The sequence below is a fragment of the Chroicocephalus ridibundus genome, chromosome 1 (genome assembly GCF_963924245.1).
Source record: "Chroicocephalus ridibundus chromosome 1, bChrRid1.1, whole genome shotgun sequence".
In the NCBI taxonomy this organism is placed as follows: domain Eukaryota; kingdom Metazoa; phylum Chordata; class Aves; order Charadriiformes; family Laridae; genus Chroicocephalus; species Chroicocephalus ridibundus.
This window is the reverse complement of record NC_086284.1, coordinates 17,094,490-17,114,224: the sequence shown is the minus strand read 5'-3', so window position 1 is coordinate 17,114,224 and position 19,735 is coordinate 17,094,490. Positions and strand designations below refer to the sequence as shown.

Genomic DNA, 19,735 nt, shown 5'->3' with positions numbered 1-19,735 from the left:
TCTAATGGGAGGTGTCCCTGCCCATGGCAGGGGGGCTGGAACTAGATGATCTTTATGGTCCCTTCCAACCTAAACCATTCTATGACTCTATGGAAGCAGCATGACACAATTTCTACTGGTCAGTATGACATACAGCAGTATGACAAGTTTTACTGCACTAAGTATTATCTGAATAATCTATTTAGCTTCAGAAAAAAATGCTGAACTCCTATGCTGTTTTATTAAAAGTACTAATAATCTGTTTTAAGATCCCCTTCCTACACTAAAATACGCGTTTTTCAGTAGTACCCAAATCAAATTCAAATACCTTTTAAAAAATGGTATTTAACACATTTATGGATAATAATGTTTCTTTATTTTAAACTAAAGCCATACATAGAAACTGAGAGGGAAATGAAATTCCCTGTAATACTTAATTGCTGCTTAAATTACTCAACGCCTGCATATATACAGCAAAAGACAGGGCATACGATATTACTGTCTCTACAGACAGAGATGGGCAGAATTTAAAGAAAATAAATCCCACAAAACCATATGCCTTATTTCACTGTAGGATAACTGAGACGAGAACTGGCCATTCAACTGGTCTAATTTTTATATCTGCCAAGAATCCAGACGTGGGATTTGATCCGCAGAAACTCCAACTCCCACTGGTACAGAACCTCATAGTCCCTGTCCCTATTTGCATACCCTACAAAGCCGGGGGCGGGGGGGGACATGACACACTAAAAAAAAGAAAAAAAAATAATCGAGACTTCAATCACTTAATGTGTTTAAAAAAAAAAACAACAAACAAAACCAAAAAAACCCCCATCAAACCACTAAAACATCTCCCCCCAACCACAAGTGTTCACTAATAAGAGTAACGCTGCTGTCTTTTACTTCATTCCATTTATAAGAATATATCATTGGTTAAGTGCCACTTTAATTTACAAAGGGACAAGAGAAGTGGTAGTCAAAATACCATGAAATTCCTTTGGGTACATTAAATGTTCAAGAAAATATTGCGAGATTGATGCTTAATCCAGCAACGCGGTACTCGGTGCTTCATAACAGCTCCTTAAGACAAGTGATAAAAATAGGCATGAAAGTGAGGTTTTTATTGTAAAATACTCTTAAGGTCTCAAGGTGCATTGAAAACTGTAGCTTCTCACAGAAGACAAATCAAAGAGGCTCTGGTGTGCCAACGACAACAGGAATTGCAACAGTTAGCATAATGCATATTTTACCGACAAATTATTTGGAAACTGTCAGCAAGCTGATGGAAAAAAAAGATGTGATTTGCTATGTTATTTTTGTAAATTTCAGATGATTACCACTCCCAGGGAGATGTGGGATATGTTGCATTAAGACACAAGAGTGAAAGAACTGAATCAACACAACAAAGAATTACATCATTGCTGTACTGTGGCAATATAAATAAAATAAGAATAAACACATTTTTAACCTGCTGTATTTCAACTTCACAGAGAAGGCATTAAACAGAAAAATTAGAATTATATACAGTTATCAATTCTGTACCAGAATATAAAAATCAGAAGTTTGTATGGAACCAAAAGAAGTGAGTGGATCCTGTAAATTTCTGGGTTAAATTTACTTAGACCAGAGATCAATTTGTCTTGTGGCATACAGGGGGAAAAAGAAACAGGAAACAAACAGCACCTGTTACAGAACTTGTATTTTTTCACTTCCCAATGAAACCTGAACAAAAAAATGCTAAACAAATCATAGAATCATAGAATCATAGAATTGTTGAGGTTGGAAGGGACCTTTAAGATCATCAAGTCCAACCTTTAGCCTACCCTGACAAGAGCCACTTCTAAACCATGTCCCTCAGTGCCCCATCTACCCTTTTTTTAAACACCTCCAGGGATGGTGAATCCACCACCTCCCTGGGCAGCCTATTCCAATGTTTAATAACCCTTTCAGTGAAAAAATGTCTCCTAATATCCAATCTAAACCTCCCCTGATGTAACTTGAACCCATTTCCTCTTGTCCTATCACTTGTCACCAGGGAGAAGAGGTCAGCCCCCATCTCTCCACAACCTCCTTTTCAGGTAGTTGTAGAGGGTGACAAGGTCTCCCCTCAGCCTCCTCTTCTCCAGGCTAAACAACGCCAGCTCCCTCAGTCGTTCTTCATAAGGTTTGTCCTCCAGACCCCTCACCAGCTTTGTAGCCCTTCTCTGGACATGCTCCAACACCTCAATGTCCCTCTTGTAGCGAGGGGCCCAAAACTGAACGCAGTACTCGAGGTGGGGCCTCACCAGTGCCGAGTACAGGGGGATGATCACTTCCCTAGTCCGGCTCACCACACTATTCCTGATACAGGCTAGGATGCTGTTGGCCTTCTTGGCCACCTGGGCACACTGCTGGCTCATATTCAGCCGGCTGTCAACCAACACTCCCAAGTCCTTTTCTGTCGAGCTGCTTTCAAGCCACTCTGCCCCAATCCTGTAGCGCTGCATGGGGTTCTTGTGACCCAAGTGCAGGACCCGGCACTTGGCCTTGTTGAACCTCATACCACTGGTCTCAGCCCATCGGTCCAGCCTGTCCAGATCCCTCTGCAGAGCCAACCTACCCTCAAGCAGATCAACACGCCCGCCCAGCTTAGTGTCATCTGCGAACTTACTGAGGGTGCATTCGATCCCTTCATCCAGATCATTGATAAAGATATTAAAGAGAACCGGCCCCAGCACCAAGCCCTGGGGGACACCACTTGTGACCGGACACCAACTGGATTTAACTCCATTTACCACCACTCTCTGGGCACGGCCATCCAGCCAGTTTTTTACCCAGCGAAGAGTACACCTGTCCAGGCCATGAGCAGCCAGTTTCTCCAGGAGAATGCTGTGGGAAACAGTGTCAAAAGCTTTGCAAAAATCCAAGTAGATAACATCCACAGCTTTTCCCTCATCCACTAAGTGGGTCACCTTATCACAGAAGGATATTAGGTTTGATAGGCATGACCTGCCCTTCACAAACCCATGCTGACTGGGCCTGATCACCCTGTTCTCCTGCATGTGCCGTGTAATGGCACTGAGGAGGATCTGTTCCGTGACCTTCCCAGGCACCGAGGTCAGACTGACTGGCCTGTAGTTCCCCGGATCCTCCTTCCGGCCCTTCTTGTGGATGGGTGTCACATTTGCTAACCTCCAGTCAGCTGGGACCTCCCCGGTTGTCCAGGACTGCTCATAAATGATACCAAGTGGCCTGGCGAGCACCTCCGCCAGCTCTTTCAATACCCTTGGGTGGATCCCATCCGGCCCCATAGATTTGTGCACCTCCAGGTGCTGAAGCAGGTCCCTCACCATTTCCCTTTGGATTAGAGGGGCTTCATTCTGCTCCCCATCCCTGTCTTCTAGTTCAGGGGTCTGGGTGCTCAGGGAACAACTGGTCCTACTGCTGAAGACTGAGGCAAAGACTTCATTAAGTACCTCAGCCTTTTCCTCATCCTTGGTCACTATGTTGCCGGCCCTATCTACTAGAGGACAGAGATAATCCTTAGTCCTCTTCCTATTGCTAATATATTTATAGAAGCTTTTTTTGTTGTCCTTGACAACAGAAGCCAAGTTTAGCTCCAGCTGGGCTTTGGCCCTCCTGATTTTTTCCCTACATAGCTTCACTACCTCTTTGTAGTCCTCTTGAGTGGCCTGCCCTTCCTTCCAGAGGCCATAGAGCCTCTTTTTTTCCCTAAATTGCAACACTAGCTCCCTGTTTAGCCACGCCGGCCTTTTTCCCCAACGGCTTGTCTTCTGGCACATGGGGACAGCCTGCTCCTGCGCCTTTAAGACTTCCTTCTTGAAAATCATCCAGGCTTCCTGGGCTCCTTTGCCCTGGAGGACTGCCTCCCAGGGGACTTTGTCAACCAGGCTCCTGAAAAGCCCTAAGTCCGCCCTCCGGAAGTCCAAGGTAGCAGTTCTGCTGACCCCTCTCCTTGCTTCTCGCAGAATTGAAAACTCTATCATTTCATGGTCACTGTTCCCAAGACAGCCTCCAACCTTCACATCCCCCACAAGACCTTCCCTATTTACAAACAACAGATCCAGCAGGGCACCTTCCCTAGTTGGCTCTCTCACTAGCTGTGTCAGGAAGTTATCCCCAGCACATTCCAGGAACCTTCTAGACTGTTCCCTCCCTGCTGTATTGTATTCCCAGCAGATGTCCGGCAAATTGAAGTCCCCCACGAGGACAAGAGCTCGCGATCTTGAGACTTCTCCCAGCCGTTTATAGAATATTTCAATATTTTCATCTGCCTCCTCATCCTGATTGGGCGGTCTATAACAGACTCCTACTACGATATCTGCCTTGTTAGCCCTGCCCCTGATTCTTACCCATAAACACTCAGTCTCATTATCACCATCATTAAGTTCAAAGCATTCATAACACTCCTTAACATACAGGAGTTAAACACAGCCTGCAATCTAGGGATAAACAAAAGGCGCTAGGACTTAGATGAACATCATCTCAGTTCCCTTCTCCAGAGGAAGATGAGTTGCATCACAGTGGCTTGGGTGCAGATGATGGCATTTTCAATAAGCTAAGCAACAAAAGTTACAGCTTAAAGCGCAAACTCAAAAATCCTGCATGAGCGTATCAGGAAATCTCTCAGCATACAAAGATGTAGCTATGTAAACAGGAAATGTACTGCTGTGCCTACACCCCTCTTCATAAAATGAAATATTTTGGATTTCTCATTTGACCTTAGGCTCGCAAACAGCATGAAGATGCAGCAGCTCTAAACTGCAAAAAGCCAACCATACAGACTGTACTTGTGAGAAAACTTCATTAAGTCTACTGCCAAGCCTCACATTTATGCCTACAAGAATTTGCTTGGAGACACACTCCTGTGTTTTTAAATCAATGTATCCGTCTATTTTTCGATTAAACTAGTCACGGTAGTAGATGACAAAACAACAGATATACAAGAACTATGAGAATTTTAAGATGTCTGAAGTACTTCAGACAATCTATACCTCAAAAGACTAACAAAGCTCACTTTCACTAACATTAAGGATCTTTCAAAAAAATGTTAGTTTTGCTATCTTTACATACCTGCTGCATAGCAACTTGAATGGAACATATTTATTTAGTGTCTGTATGTGTGGAAATAAAGGTAGTATTACCATCTTCAACTGTTTGGTTTTGTTCCAATGCATATTTGCACACGCATGTATAAACACTAAAATAAACCATTCGATCCAGTATTCAAGACTAAGAAGGGGACAAGATGAAAAACACCCACCACCAAAACCAAACCAAAAAAACTCCCACAACCAAACCCACCAAAACCACATACCAACAGCACCCCCCACCCCGACAGTTATTACAGCACAACACGTCCATTTCAAATCACAGTGATGACACTGAAGTAAGGAGAGTACCAGAAGGAACCACCTGAGGCCTCACTTGAAAGCATTTTAAAACATGACAAACATTAAACTATAAAATGTCTTAAGGATATATTCTTCCCAGACTTCAAAGTTCTACATACACACGTGCATTCAAGTTAACGTAAACTTGACAACTTGAAAGTAGACTGAAAACATTTCTTTCTAAGGCAAGAAGGAATCAACGTGATCAGCAAGCCCAGCTGCCACTGAACAGGAGCTTGAGGACTTAATACTTCAAGTCCAACAGGTATAAGTGAATGGGACAACATCTGGGGAAAAAAAAAATCCAAATAATATAAGAGTTTCCAGCAATGGAAAGTCCATCAGAGTCTTAAGGAAATATCTTACTAACTTTACAGTTACACATTTCTAATCTTAATTTGTATAGCTTCTGCCAACACTTGGATCTTCATATGCCTTTGTCTGTTAAATAGAGAAACTTTCCATCAAGACTCTTTTCTGTGATATAAATAAATCTTTAAGTTTCTCTTCGGATTAAGCAATTGCAAAAAACATAGGCTTTATGGTGTTTGTGGTTTCCAAGGAGCTTGACCATTTTCATATGCTCTTCATATGTTCAAAGGGTCTTCTCTGACTCTTCCCAATTTTTCAGCATTGTCCTGAAAACAAGCTGCAGGACCAGACCCAACACCCATGAATGCAACAAACAGAGCCAATATCCATAAACCCCTTCAACTTATACTTGCAGAGATCATACATTTCTGGCAACTGTCAGTCTGCAAGCCCATGTTCAGCTTTTTAAATATACTCATCTTCCTTCTCCAACAACCAACTGCTTTTCATAATCAGTGTTAACTGGCCTGCAGGCATGCCACATTTGCTATTTCTTGACTTGTTGAAAATGTCCCCAAACATATTATGCAAGGACAACAAAGAGTGACATTTGCTGTGATTCTAACAATTTTATTTTCAACTCTGAAAAGCAAAAAGCAAGTTTTCCAACACAGAAGTCTCACCATGCTTTTTAAAAACAAAAAGCAGCATCAAGAGAATTCCCTCGCAAAACTAGAGCAAAGCACTGGCAGTTATCAAGGAGAAACTACGTTGAGAACCTGTCGTGCATTTACTTCCTTGCTACTTCAGTTGTACTGAATTACATCAACAAATTTATGAAATTAAGGTAACATATCCTAATTTGTACAATATACCCAGTTAGCAATTCCTCGATGGAGATTTATGAGTCAAAAACCATCTCTTCAGGCATTCATGTTGGCTACAAAACTGCACGACTTTTTCCTAGTTTTACCAGCAGGTTTGGACAATAGTATGCTGAAACTGGGAGGGCGGGGGGGGGGGGAAGAAAAGAAAAAAGTAGTACGAGCCATATTACATCTCAGAAAGAAAATATGTGCACGTGCTTAATCAAAAATTAATATTCCCAAAGATTATTTTAACCCCACATACTTTGTTGTGGCTTAAAGCAAGTCCTGTTTAACTGGATCTGTTACCAATGGAAGGTAGCGATTCTTTTCCTTAGGTCTGTTTTGACCTATCGGACCTCTGCTGGTCTCCACTGCCTGGCTCCTCAAGCTCAACTCAGATGGAGAATCCAACCTATAAAATACTGCGAAATGCCAATCCCCAACTCTTGAAGGTGCTGACTGACAACTATTAATGAGCCTTTTATGTGAAAGACACATACCACCGGACAAGATTCACGAAAGCATCTCCGGATACACAGAGCAAACTGAAGTCTTTATTATAAGCTAACTATAATTTTTATTAAGGAACCATTCAATCATTTTCCTTTGTCTACGCTAAAACAGACTCTTTACAGAATTGTGCAAGTTAGTACAGCTTATATTAGAACGTAAAATACTTTATGAATCAAGGCATGACAATACTGTATGAATGAAGGCATATATTTTTATACATGCATGCTGGGTTTAGCTGCAGCAGTCACTCAAATGTTCTCACAATTTCTGCTTTTCCCCAGAATAAGGGGATTTTACCTCTCCTATAGTAAAGCTGAGTCTTACTTAAAGGTTTCCCAGAAGGCAAGCTCCATAGTCCTCCAGCTTCCCGGTATGTAGGCTAACTGCATTCACAAGAGGCACATGGAAGCATATTTCATTTTTTTCTTTAAATGTCACTATAAAGCTTGCTTTAATGGCAGTGGTAGTGTTAAACATGGAAAGGTTCAAGAGGGAACCATTTTTTTTACTAGATAACCTTAGGCTTGAAGCAATCTTCTTCAAAGCAGCAAGTTCTACCTGCATGCTTCCTGCAATTTAAGTAATTTTAGCCTTAGAGAGAAAGTAACACCCCTCTACAATATTCATGCCTTTACAGTAACAGGTTATACAAATAGTACATCCCAAGGAAGCAGAGTTCTTGGGTCCTGCCTCTCTCTTCCTCCTTATTTGTAAGCAAAAAGTTAAAGGCAAATAAGGTAGGACACAAGATGATAAGAAGATGCAAGGAATGGACATAAAGTGAAATGTAAACTTTCTGAGTAGTGCATCTGCAATGTTCCTGAGGCCTTGATTACACCAGTACTCTAGGAAGGCTTTTGAATAGCAACACGTACCACCACAACATCGTGAATCTGTCTGTTCTTCATTTAAATATGACTTGCACTTTTAAGAATCACAGCTTTTAAGAACTGAGAAGCACTGAATTTGGCCACGTCTGGAAATGAATCAAGCTATTACAGAAGAAAAAAATGTTAAAATCATAGAATGGTTTAGGTTGGAAGGGACCCTAAAGATTACCTAGTTCCAACCCCCCTGCCATGGGCAGGGACACCTCCCACTAGACCAGGCTGCTCAAAGCCCCATCCAGCCTGGCCTTGAACACCTCCAGGGATGGGGCATCCACAGCTTCTCTGGGCAACCGGGGCCAGTGCCTCACCACCCTCATACTGAAAAAATTTCTTCCTAATATCTAATCTAAATTTGCCCTCTTCCAGTTTGAAGCTATTACCCCTTGTCCTATCACTACATGCCCTTGTAAAAAGTCCCTCTCCAGCTTTCCTGTAGGTCCCCTTTAGGTACTGGAAGGCCGCTATATGGTCTCCCCAGAGCCTTCTCATCTCCAGGCTGAACAACCCCAACTCTGTCTGTCAATTCAGCCAGTTATCCCTTCTTGTGCACTTCCAATTATCAATCAAAAAACTTAGTTCACTCAAAAAGAAAATGTCTTTACTATGAAACTCTACCCTATGTATTGCTTGTTTTACCAAGAATGTGTGTTCTTTTTTGATGGCAGTGAAACAGGGCCGATGGTGAAGACTCGGGGAAGAAAAATGAAGACTACACTCCTCAGGGGGAGGAGGTAGAACAGTTAGGTTAGGAGTGAAGCTGAATCTGGCAAGAAGGGAGAGGTGGGGGTAAGGTGGTTTTAGTTCTCAATATTCTACTGTGTTATTAATTGGTAATAAATTAAATTAACTTCCCCAAGTCTAGTCTCTTTTGCCCACGATGGTAATTGGTAAGTGATTTCCCTGTCTTTATCTCAACTCACATGTCTTTCATCTTATTTTCTCCCCCTGTCCTGCTCAGGAGGAGCAGTGAGAGAGCAGCTGGGTGGGCACCTGGCAGCCAGCCAAGGTCAACTCACCACAAGAGCACAGCTCAGAAGTCACACCTCTTCAGTCCCCAAAGAATAAGATTATTACAGAAGACAAGACAAATGTGACTTAACTGTCACTGGAAACGCGGACATTAACTTTGGCTACAGTCTCATGTGCAATTAAGCTGCCACTGCCATCAAACAATAATTTAATGTCCTCTCCCTATCCTTCCCCCTACCCACCAACTTCCACAATCGTTTCTTTTCCCAGGTTTCCCTGCACTCTGAGAGAATGAGCACTTCCACAGCTGCATAATGAACCAAATCAGGAAACTGAGACACATGAAAAATTATTCAGCAAATATTAGCAGTTTAGTTCCCTGATCCGGCAGGGCACGCAGCTGAGCAAACAGCAATGCTTATACCGCTTACAGGACAAAAAGGGGTGGAAACAAGGTCTGAGAGTGGGAAAAAGAGGAAGGGGCAGGCTCTGAAAGTTTTCTGTTTGTTTGTTTAACAGTAGAGATGGCTTAAAACTACACAGCAAAACAGCTTCAGACATGCTCTCTAGTAACCTTTGGTGAGAAATTTGGGGAGAACAACTGGACGGCTGAACCACTCTTCACAGGCGAGGGCAGAGATGGAGGTGCTAGAATAGAGGATATAAGAATTCAAAACTTAATGCACAATTAGTGTGACATCCAGTAGACAACACCTGTGACCACAGTTCTGAAGTAGAGGGGGGAAAAAAAGCAAATTCACATCCCAATTCACTGTGAGCCTTCCCTCCTACATGGGTTTGTTTAGTAAGGGACTGGCCTAGACTGTGATAAGTTTCATGAATGTGTAACTTGATAAAAAACCTGTCCAATGAAAATAACTTAAGTAATCATACATTCATTCAGTTTAAAATTAAACAGAAGAATAAAAGAAATAAGATTATAATAAGAGTTCCACATTTCAGAAAGGCAAGATCGCAAGGGAACCTGAATTTAGACAAGCTGCAGGCAAAGTCTATGCACTCTCACCAGATGCCAGGTAGTTTCAGCCTAATTCAGGATATTTTCACAAACACATTAATACTTCGAAAACTATCATTGTGTGCAGTCAAAGACAAACCAAGGCAGAATTTAGAAAGTAAGGAGAAACAGCTTGTTAATCTATAAAAGCCAAAAGGGAACACAGAGACAGGAGGCCAATGTACAATAAAGATGACACAGAAGCAGACACAGCCTAAAGATTAAAGTATGATCCCAACTAAAGTTAATATTCAACCTCCATTTTGAAAATGCCACCAGTGTGAAAACATCAGGAGAAATTAATATGAATGAGTACATTAAAAAGGCAAAATTATTACACTATCACACAAATAAGAAAAAGAAAGAGCTCCATAAACTCAAACAGTGGTTAGGACAGATCCGATTTAACACCAGAACTCGAACACAGGAAAACACAAGATTTCGTACCCAAGATTTTTAAATTGATTGAAACAAGGAGTCAGCTCTCATAACATAGCAAATATATGCCTACATTTAAGAAACAAAGATAGTAATCCAACAAGAACGTTCCATTAGGTTTACCTGAAAAATCAAGTAATCATTTAGAACACTGTTTGAAGGAAAGAAAAATCAAAAGCTTAGAAACTGATAGAACATAAGAGTAAAAGGCAACACAGATTTATCAAAGGTAAACTGCATCAGATCAGTGCATACCTCTTACACAGAGTGAAAGATTTATTTATTCTTTAAAAAAACAAAACCACTAGTCACCACTAAAGCACATGATACCAAGTTACAATAATAGTTAAGGTGGAGAAGATGAGAACTTACACAGAAGCTACATAGATAAGAAACAACTAGGCTTTGCTGCAAACACCCAAAAAGAGGAATGTCATTGTTCGATATTATTCAGGGACTGATTTTGAGACCAATCTGCCTTAACATTTCAGACAGGGCTCTGATCTAGTTGAAGATGTCCCTGCTCACTGCAGGTGGAGGTTGGACTAGATGATCTTTAAAAGTCCCTTCCAACCCAAACTATTCTATGATTCTATGATTTCCACCCTGACTTTGGGAGTGGGTGGCTGCTACCGTAGAGCAGGGAGGCATTACTGACACAGAACACTGGACTCTCATCTATGAAAAAGAGGGAAAGGGAGAAAAAAGAAAAAAAACCAGCAAGGTGTGGGGGAGAAAAAATAATTTTGAGCTGTCTTCACCTGCAGGAAACCAAAGGAAGAAAGATTTTCCTAAAGCATAAAAGGCAAACAATAATTAAAATAAGACACTTATTTGTCCTTATATGTCTAAAGGATCAAATCACAATGATTCTTCTTATTGTTACCTGATTTTTCATGATGTTTACTTGACTTAAAGCCTGTTTACAGAAGAAAAATAATCCTATTGGTGATACCTACTTTCTTTTACGTAGTATCTTCCAGTGAACAGAAGAGTACCTTTGCAAACAGGAACTACAATGCACATCTGACATGCAAACCTCTCTTTTTTAAGCAACCTGCAAAATATCAAGTAACATCAGCAGTAGAACCAACTATATGACCCAGGCATTGCAGCACCTTGTATCCTGCTTTGAATATTAAGCTAAAAGAAGATAAGACTTCTGAAGACGTGCAGAATTTCCATACCATTTTCCCATGCCTGAATTATACTAAGCAAAACACCAGTGCAACAACAACATGTTGTTTAAGCTTTTGGTGCCCTGTGAAACACAAGTTTGCATAATTCAGGACAGGGAAGCAATTTAAGTTTATAACTTCCAACTGATCTGAAAAACTATACTGTAACATAGCCCAGTGTTCATAACATGCTGTGAAATACATTATCTTTCTAATGAAAGTTATTTGCACTTCACAGGGTGCCAATGGGAGGTTAGATTACTGCCCAACAGTACTTCAGTCTCCTATTAATATGGAAGGTCAAGCTATTTTTCTTCAGCTTAATATTTACTTCATTGCTACTGCTTATAAGATCCTGAGACTTTTTCGCCTTTCATGATACACTTGAGGAATCCATAGCACCGCATAATCAAAAGACGACCATAAACATTGATTTAATTTAGTGACTGATGTTCTCACAGAATACGATGAGCAAAGATCAAACCTGTGAACATTATTATACTACTTGTTTCTCCTACTTCTACTTCTAATCTCCTGAACATTTAAAAGTTAATTCAAAAAGGCTTAGAAAAGAGCTACTAAAATAACTAAGAAATCAGAGAAACTCTTAAGAGAGAGGACGAGAACAGCTTGTTCAGCCTAGTAAAAAGATGTGATTACTCCCCAAGCAAATCCAAGTAAACAACACTGCAGAAATGTTGAGTGAAAGGAAAACGAGCATAAACAAGTTTGAATTTCCAGATTAAATTTATTTTTAATGAGTTACTCAACCCTCAGAGTAACAAGGTTCTACAACGGCCTTCTAGGAGAAACAGTAAGGATAAAAACTGGTTTTAAAATGGAGTTTGACAAGTAGGGATTACATGATGTAACACTAGCAGGAGACTGAATTTAACAAAGGAAATCCATGATATGCTTAAATACCCAATTCTCCTATATTTCAAATTTATTTATAATTACAGTTTTGAGACTATAGGAAAAAAGAGAAAGGCAAAGACATAGCACTGCTTTACATATCATTCAATAGAAAGGACTGTATTGTCCTCTCTGTTTTTCACAGAGGATGAATACAAAGTTATTTACTATTACAGGAAACTGCAAGTTGCTGTAGCACTTCTGCCCACGAAAACCCAAGAGATCTGTACAAGTTCAGTGACCACAGCATCATATTTTCCATTGTAGTAAAGACAATATTCATGAAGCAGCTGGTCTCTTATTAATAGAGTTCATTTATCTTCTTCATAGCAGATGAAGTATGTAGTAGACAACAAGCCAACTGGCCCACTAAAAAATAGATTAAATTTGATCTTTTCAGTAATCAGTTTAAAAGTTTGAAAATCATAATTTAAAAAATTGCACAACATTTTCTTAAATTAGAGACATCATTTCATATGGCATTTGAAACTCAAACCCACTCCTTTGGTAACTGACACCAACCAATTACAAAATTTCTCTAAGGAATACCTTAGAGTTTCAATATCAAGGCACAAGAACACCCATGTTGAGTCATTCAAGGACTTTATTAACAGTCATTATTGACAGTATGGGAATTCACTTGCAGGGATTCTTGGTTCAAAATGAAACACCATGTGACAGATAGAAAATACTGCCCTCTGTAACAGTTCACTATGTACTAGTATTTGTGTTCTCCATATATATTTGACTACAGACAGTATGATACAGACTGCAGCTGCTTTAAACAGTAGAGGAAGCAAGTAAGCTCCTTCTCTGGCCAAGAACCCGCTTATCGTTAGCATCTTTACATAAAAGGATGAACACTTTTGGAATTGGTCTTGAAAATTACATCCATAATCCATAGATAACTCAGCAGAAGCTGAGCAGGACAGTACAAATGCTTATCAGAAGTAACAGAACAGCAAGGGAGCAAATGACTTCAAAACATTAATGACAATTACTAGGTTTCAGCTTCCATTTAGTGGGAAACTTTTTCTTTAATTGGTAGGGGAATCATGTATGCAGAGACTAAGAAACATAACCTGTTGTAATGCCCTGCCTCCCACCTAACCCTAACATGAGACGCAAGTCATGCATTTTTGTATTATATTACTAAAACAACTAAAAGCAAGTTTTCAAGGGCAATATGAATTATTTCTGAAATTCTCACTAGGAAGCTACACTTCTATCATTCCACATTCGCCATCATAGTATCACATAGGGAATACGAAGAACCAGTTTTTTTACTTATAATCTACATTAATAAAAGAAAATTACTGCTACCAAACTTCAGCGGTTATTATTCAATGAACTCACTCCTGCTCCAGTTAGAATCTGGAAAAGACATTGTAAAGATACAATCTCATGAAAATATGTGAGGCCAAGATATCTGGGAAAATGCATCTCTCTGGAAAGATACAAAGGGGGGTTTTTAACATGAAAAAAAAAATCCCAAGAGAGATAACAAGATCATAGGTTCTTATACTGTAATTTTGTCCTAATTTTTTTTCCAGCCAGCTAACCCCCAAAATTTCCATATATATAGCCAGGTTCATCACTGTATTTTTATAATTAGGTTTACGAGAGAAGAAAATCATCCCTGAAAACTGTGTCAGAACAGTTTCAAAACAGTCTTTTCTGTATAGAATTTCTACAAAACCCTGGTAAAAAACATCCCCTCACACTCCACCACAAAAGATGGTATTTCCATCTTACGCCTGTTTCTGTTTCTTCATGTGTTAAGTAGTAAAATAATACAACTAATGATTGCTACTAAACTATAAATTCCTAAAGATATCTGCTAAATCATATTTCTATTACACCACAGCTCTGCATTAGTTTGCACCATATTAAAACACTTTAAAAGGTATAGCATTACTTAAAACAGCTGCAAAGCCACTGAACTTTCAACCATTTAAACCAAAACTTACGTAGTTCTCATCTTCAAATACATGAACTTGTTGCTAAAATAGGACTTAAGATGGAGAGAGACGGCCTCAAAAATTAGAGAGAAAAACTGAAGGCTTCTGCACAGCAATAAGCCATGAGATCACCTGCAAAAGATGCATGTTATTTTTTTTGGATTATTTAATACAATATTCATTAACTTTGGAAGAACAGTAGGCCTATTATGGAAATTAAAAGCATAAAAGTACTTCTATAATGAAATTTCCTATATAACCTATATGAAAATGTCCTTGAATATGTTGTTTTTTCAAAAGGCAGCTACAAAGAAACTACGAAGTACACCACTGGCAAAAAGTACAGGAAAAATAGAGTTGATGTTTTAACTGAAAACAAGTTGGAATCAATGAGAAGGAAAAAATTTCAATTCTGCTTCAGGAGTCCAGCTACAGCTGACCCTGACTTCATGAAGTATTTAAGCATATGCACTTTAAACATGCATCTGAGAGATCTATTAAATTAGGTGCCTGAAGAAGTTATTAAATCAACAGTTACCTAATAACCAAGACAGCCAGTTCTACCAAAAGATTTTTTTAAAAAAAGGTTTTTTTTTTCCTCCTAATTCATAAGTTAACAGCAAAGAAACCCTCCTCCAGGTGCACCAAAGAACACTATATGGTCCCACTTAATTGTGCCTACACACAGAGTTAAATCTCTGTTGAAAAATAACTGTTTAACGTGATAGGAACATCTATTATATGCATAAACTAAGCCTTTCAAGAGATGGTAATGTATTTAGTACCTCAGTTGATTTCAACAAGAAAATGTAGTCTCTCACTGCAAATACTAATTGTAGGACAAGGCTGAAGGAGGCACAGTGGCCATATAAATGTAATGCTAACACCTAACTAAATGGGATCATATAATCTGTGCTCTTCTAGGGTACTCCCAGAGTCTTACATATTTAGAAAGAGAAGGAAGAAGTGCAAAAAACACTAGGAAAAGGCTGCTGAGTATTTGATATCAATCCTAGCATTATTAGCTCTCGCATTCATAATAGGCAACTGCTGCTTCATGGAGCAAAGTATTACAGGTCTACATACTACTTTGGAAAGCAGCATTCTTCAAAATGAACGTAGCAAAACCACATTAAAATAAAGTCTGACCTTATCTTGGGACGACTCCAACAATTAAAATGAAAAGTGTTTGCATACTACATTAAGCATATTTGTTCTGCCTTCAATTTATGCGGAGTCTTTTATCAGGTATTTATAAACATTGCATTTTTACAGTAACTTCTTAGATACTGGATTGTGCACAAATTAATATTTTGTAACTTTTTTAATATAGAAGTTTAATTCCATTGGAAAAAATGTGTAAATATTGTAGTTTCATATAATAACTTGTATTTAGGGAACTTTAGAAGATTACAATATTTTCTGACTACATTAAATCAGCCTCACTGTCTCTTCTCTAAACATGGTCAGGAAGGAAATGTTCCAAAACTCATTTTCACTGAAGCTCTGCAGCACAGTCTGGATTTTTCCCCCAACAGAACTGATATTCCAAAATGGTATGAAAATGAAAAATTCTAGATCACCTAAAGAGATAAAACATAGTAAATAATGCCTGTTGTTCTCCGGGGCTTTTAGGTTATTAAATAGTCAAAGACCAAATCAAAAGAGTTCATCACTGAAATCAACTACTTCACTGTTTGATTAGGTTTTCAAAGACAATTAAAAAAAAAAAAACACAAAAACAAAACGGCCTTGCACAAGTATTTCACACTCCACTGATTTTAAAGCTGAGTAGGAGTAGCTAGTGTGCTATAATGAGTCAAAAGTTCTCTACTCTAGGAAACATACAATAGTGGTACTTGCCATAAGACGAACACTGTCTTTGCAGCATCTACACCAGAGTCTGTACAGTATAAAGACAGGATTTCTATTTTGTTGAGAAAAATACAGACATTTCCCTGGTTGTCCTAACACAGAGACTGAGGCAATATTCTGTGGAAGGCATCGTCACAAAAGTAAGTGGATTTTAAATGAGTAAAAGAAGAAGTATTTCTTACTACACCAGAGCAGACCTTATTTTCCAAAAGCTAAAAGACACTATAGCACACGGCATTTTAAAGTTGCACATAGAATACAATAAGCATTGTGTCAAACACAATAACATTTGAACTAAAAATCAGGAGAACTTGCAAGTTACGTAGTTGTTACTTGAGAGAAATATTGCTTCTCCTTGAATAGAGAGAGAATTGTTAAACATGTAGCTACAGGGGCTAAATCTAGCAAGGACTCACAGAAATAATGGGATTAGTCTCTTCAGAATCAAGGTCTAAACTACTTCTCAAGAACGATATTCCTTCTACGCAGCAGTTTGTCTTTGACAACTTAAGAAGAAAGTTGTACTTGTTCATATTTGATCTGGACCAAAAAGCAGTCAATTTCCACTGCCAGCCCAGGTCAAAAAAGTACCCATGTGGGTATTTGTGCACTATTGGCGCACACCATCTTATAGGACCAGTTTTTATTAAACTTACATTTTTACTACTTAAAACAAGCTCAGATTTCCTGCTTTATGGAGACACTGTTTTAACAAAGAGAAAGACCCAAAGTACAACTAAAACCCAAACTTTTTTGCTCCACAAAGAAAAATGTACCACTGAGTTTTTAGCTATATATATATCTATATATATGTATCTATACACACACACGCACATTTTCTATGTATTCTATCATCTCACATTCTGTGGGCATGGATACAGGAATTTATTGAATTTAATACAAATTCGCATAAGATGCTAGATTTGTATCCAGCTACTCACAAAAATAGACATGTCCAGAAATATGTGCACTTACATGAAAAAAGTCTCAAAAAGACAGCAGCTGCTTAATGTAAATGCAATGCTGTAAATAAACTATATTGACGCACGAACACATAACAATTAACATTCAATCCTACTGCTGGCCAAACAAAATATTCACAGTTTGACCTCCTGTCCCAGGTAAAGAGGCAAACTTTGGGTTTAGATTGCGGGTTAGCAGCAGTTTGGTTTCCTATGGGTTCAGGAGCTCATAGTAAACACCTGTTCACTGTCCACATAAAGAGCAATACTGCTACCTTTCACCCTACAAAACTAGTATACTGTGCCAATGTGGCAGATATTTTTAAGGATTAAAGCGACTCTTTTCCTTGAACATCTCATGTTGCAGCACGAGAAGCTGTAGGTCACTTCTCTGCTCTACCTGAAGGAAAGCTCTGGGCAACAGGAGAGAAAGCTCCAGAGTGACTTAAAGACAAGATGTAGGTGGTGAGGTGTTACGGGAGAGGAGGACAAGCCGAGTCTAGCAACGCTCATGGCAATTCCCCCTTTTCCCTTCACGCTCTTCACAGCGCCAGGGCCGCTCTCATGCCCCAGCAGCTGTCAGTGCCCGGCTCGCCCGCTTTAAATGCGCCGAGCTCTTCATCTTTATCGCTGCTTTCATACTCTTCCAAAATACATGAGTACTACATAAGGACAAGGGGAAGGGTAAATGTAAACTCTCCTCGTATAAATTCACTGCAGTGTCTTGCTTTGCCCACTTATTACGGACACTTCCATTACCTAAAGACCCCTAATTAGCAGCCAAGGTCCCAGAACCAGACAGACCACTGGCAGCACTATGCGCCTGGTCCGCACAGCGATCTGCACCGCGGCTTCCAGCCCCGAAGCTGGGCTCTTCCCCCGCCCCCGCCCCCAGCCGGGACCCCCCGGCCCCGGCCCGCTCCCCCCGGCAGCGGCAGCGCCCCCGCGGGGAGGGCGCGGCCGGGCCCGCGGGCCGGGGCTGGGCCCCGCACCGCCCCCGCTCTCCTGGGAAACCCACCCAACCCCGCCGCAGGCGAGGCGAGGCCGAGCGGCGGGGAGGGAGCGGGGGTGAGAAAGTTTCCGAGGCGCTTCTCAGCGGCGGCCGGCAGGGGAGCCCGCGCCCGCCGCCCATTCAAACAAAAGGAGCCCCTTCCCCTGCCCGCCGCCCCCGGCTCCGCCGCCCGACTCACTCCGCAGGGCCCCGATGAGGAGGCTGCCGTCCTTGATCAGCTCCTTGATGAACTTGTTCGTCCTCTCCAGCTCGATCTCGTGACACTTCAGGCGCTCCCTGAAATCCGGGCTGTCCAAGTAGGAGTCGCTGAACTCCAGCGTGGGCAGCCCCATGGCAGCGGCAGCGGCCGCGGCCCCCCGGCCGGCGGCGGCGGGGCGGGCGGCTGAGGGAGTGCCGCGCCGGGAGACGGCACCAAGGGCAGAGGGATAAGCGGGGGAGAGGTGAGGCGAGGCGAGGCGAGCCGCGGCTGCCTCCGCCTCCCCGGCGAGGCTCCCGACCCGCTGCCCCGGCCCCCTCAGCGGGCGAAGCCGGCGGCCCTCGGCGGCGGCGCGCTCCTGTCGCTGTCACCCAGCTACATGCTGCCCGCGGGGCACCGCGGGCTCCCAGCGCCGCCGCTCCGCCGCTTCCGGCAGCGATCCCTCTTCCTCTCTCCCCGGCCCTAACTTCGGTCTGAACCTCCCCCGGCCCGGCCGAGGAAGCCCTCCTCCCGCCGCGGCATGCTCACACGCCGGGGATGCGGCCCCGGCAGTGCCCGCCCCTCGGTCGCCGCCGCCCCCTCCGCTCTCTGCCCTCCAGCGGCGGCGCGGGCGGGCCCGCTGCGGCCTGGCCTGGCCCGGCTCGGGGTGAGGCGGAGAGCGGCGGAGAGCCCGCAGAGCCCTGCGAGGGCTCGCCTCCTCCTTCACCTAGGCCCGGAGGAAAGCAGGGAAGGAGGATCCACCTCAGGGGTAGGGGGGCTTTTAGGGGTATTTAAAACAGTGCGCTTGGAGGAGAGATCCGCTCATGTCAGAGGCTGGTGTGGGGGAGAGCAGCCCGCCTTTGCTGTGAGGAGGGAGCTGCCAGATGGGCTTCTCCCCCACACAGCGAGGGGAGCGGCCGGTGCTGGGCCCTGAGGCAGGCCGGGCCTGCTCGGCCTCCCCGAGGATCTGCCACGACACCCCAGTGCAGTCCTGCCTGCGCGGGCCGCTGTCAGGGCACCGCTCCGATGGAGGTGTATCATGAGAGGAGAGAGCAGGGAAGCATAAAGGAGGAGGAGAGAGGGAGGCAGAGGCAAACGAGATGAAAAAAGATAGGAAAAAAGATGTTCTGCCATGGCACTTGGTTGCTATGAGGGGATACAGCTGAGATGAATCCATCCCAGAGAGGAGCATCAAGAAACCTCAAGCTCTGTTATACAGCAAAGTTGTGTTTTTCCAAGTATGTGAGTGGGTTTATCTCAGTAAACAGAAATATTT

At 42.0% G+C, this 19,735-nt stretch overlaps 1 protein-coding gene across 2 annotated transcripts in view; it reads right to left on the bottom strand.

Annotated features, from left to right (window-relative positions):
• Positions 1-19,034, bottom strand: part of ARHGAP42 (Rho GTPase activating protein 42) — a 171,077-nt gene extending 152,043 nt beyond the window's left edge. For both annotated transcript variants that reach the window (XR_010070381.1, XM_063329837.1), the window contains exon 1: positions 18,463-19,034. Coding sequence is in view for 1 of the 2 variants with exons in the window: in XM_063329837.1 (XP_063185907.1) it covers positions 18,463-18,616 (154 nt within the window). In the remaining variant the exon portion in view is untranslated. The remainder of the gene's footprint in view (positions 1-18,462) is intronic.
• Positions 19,035-19,735: the final 701 nt, after the last annotated feature.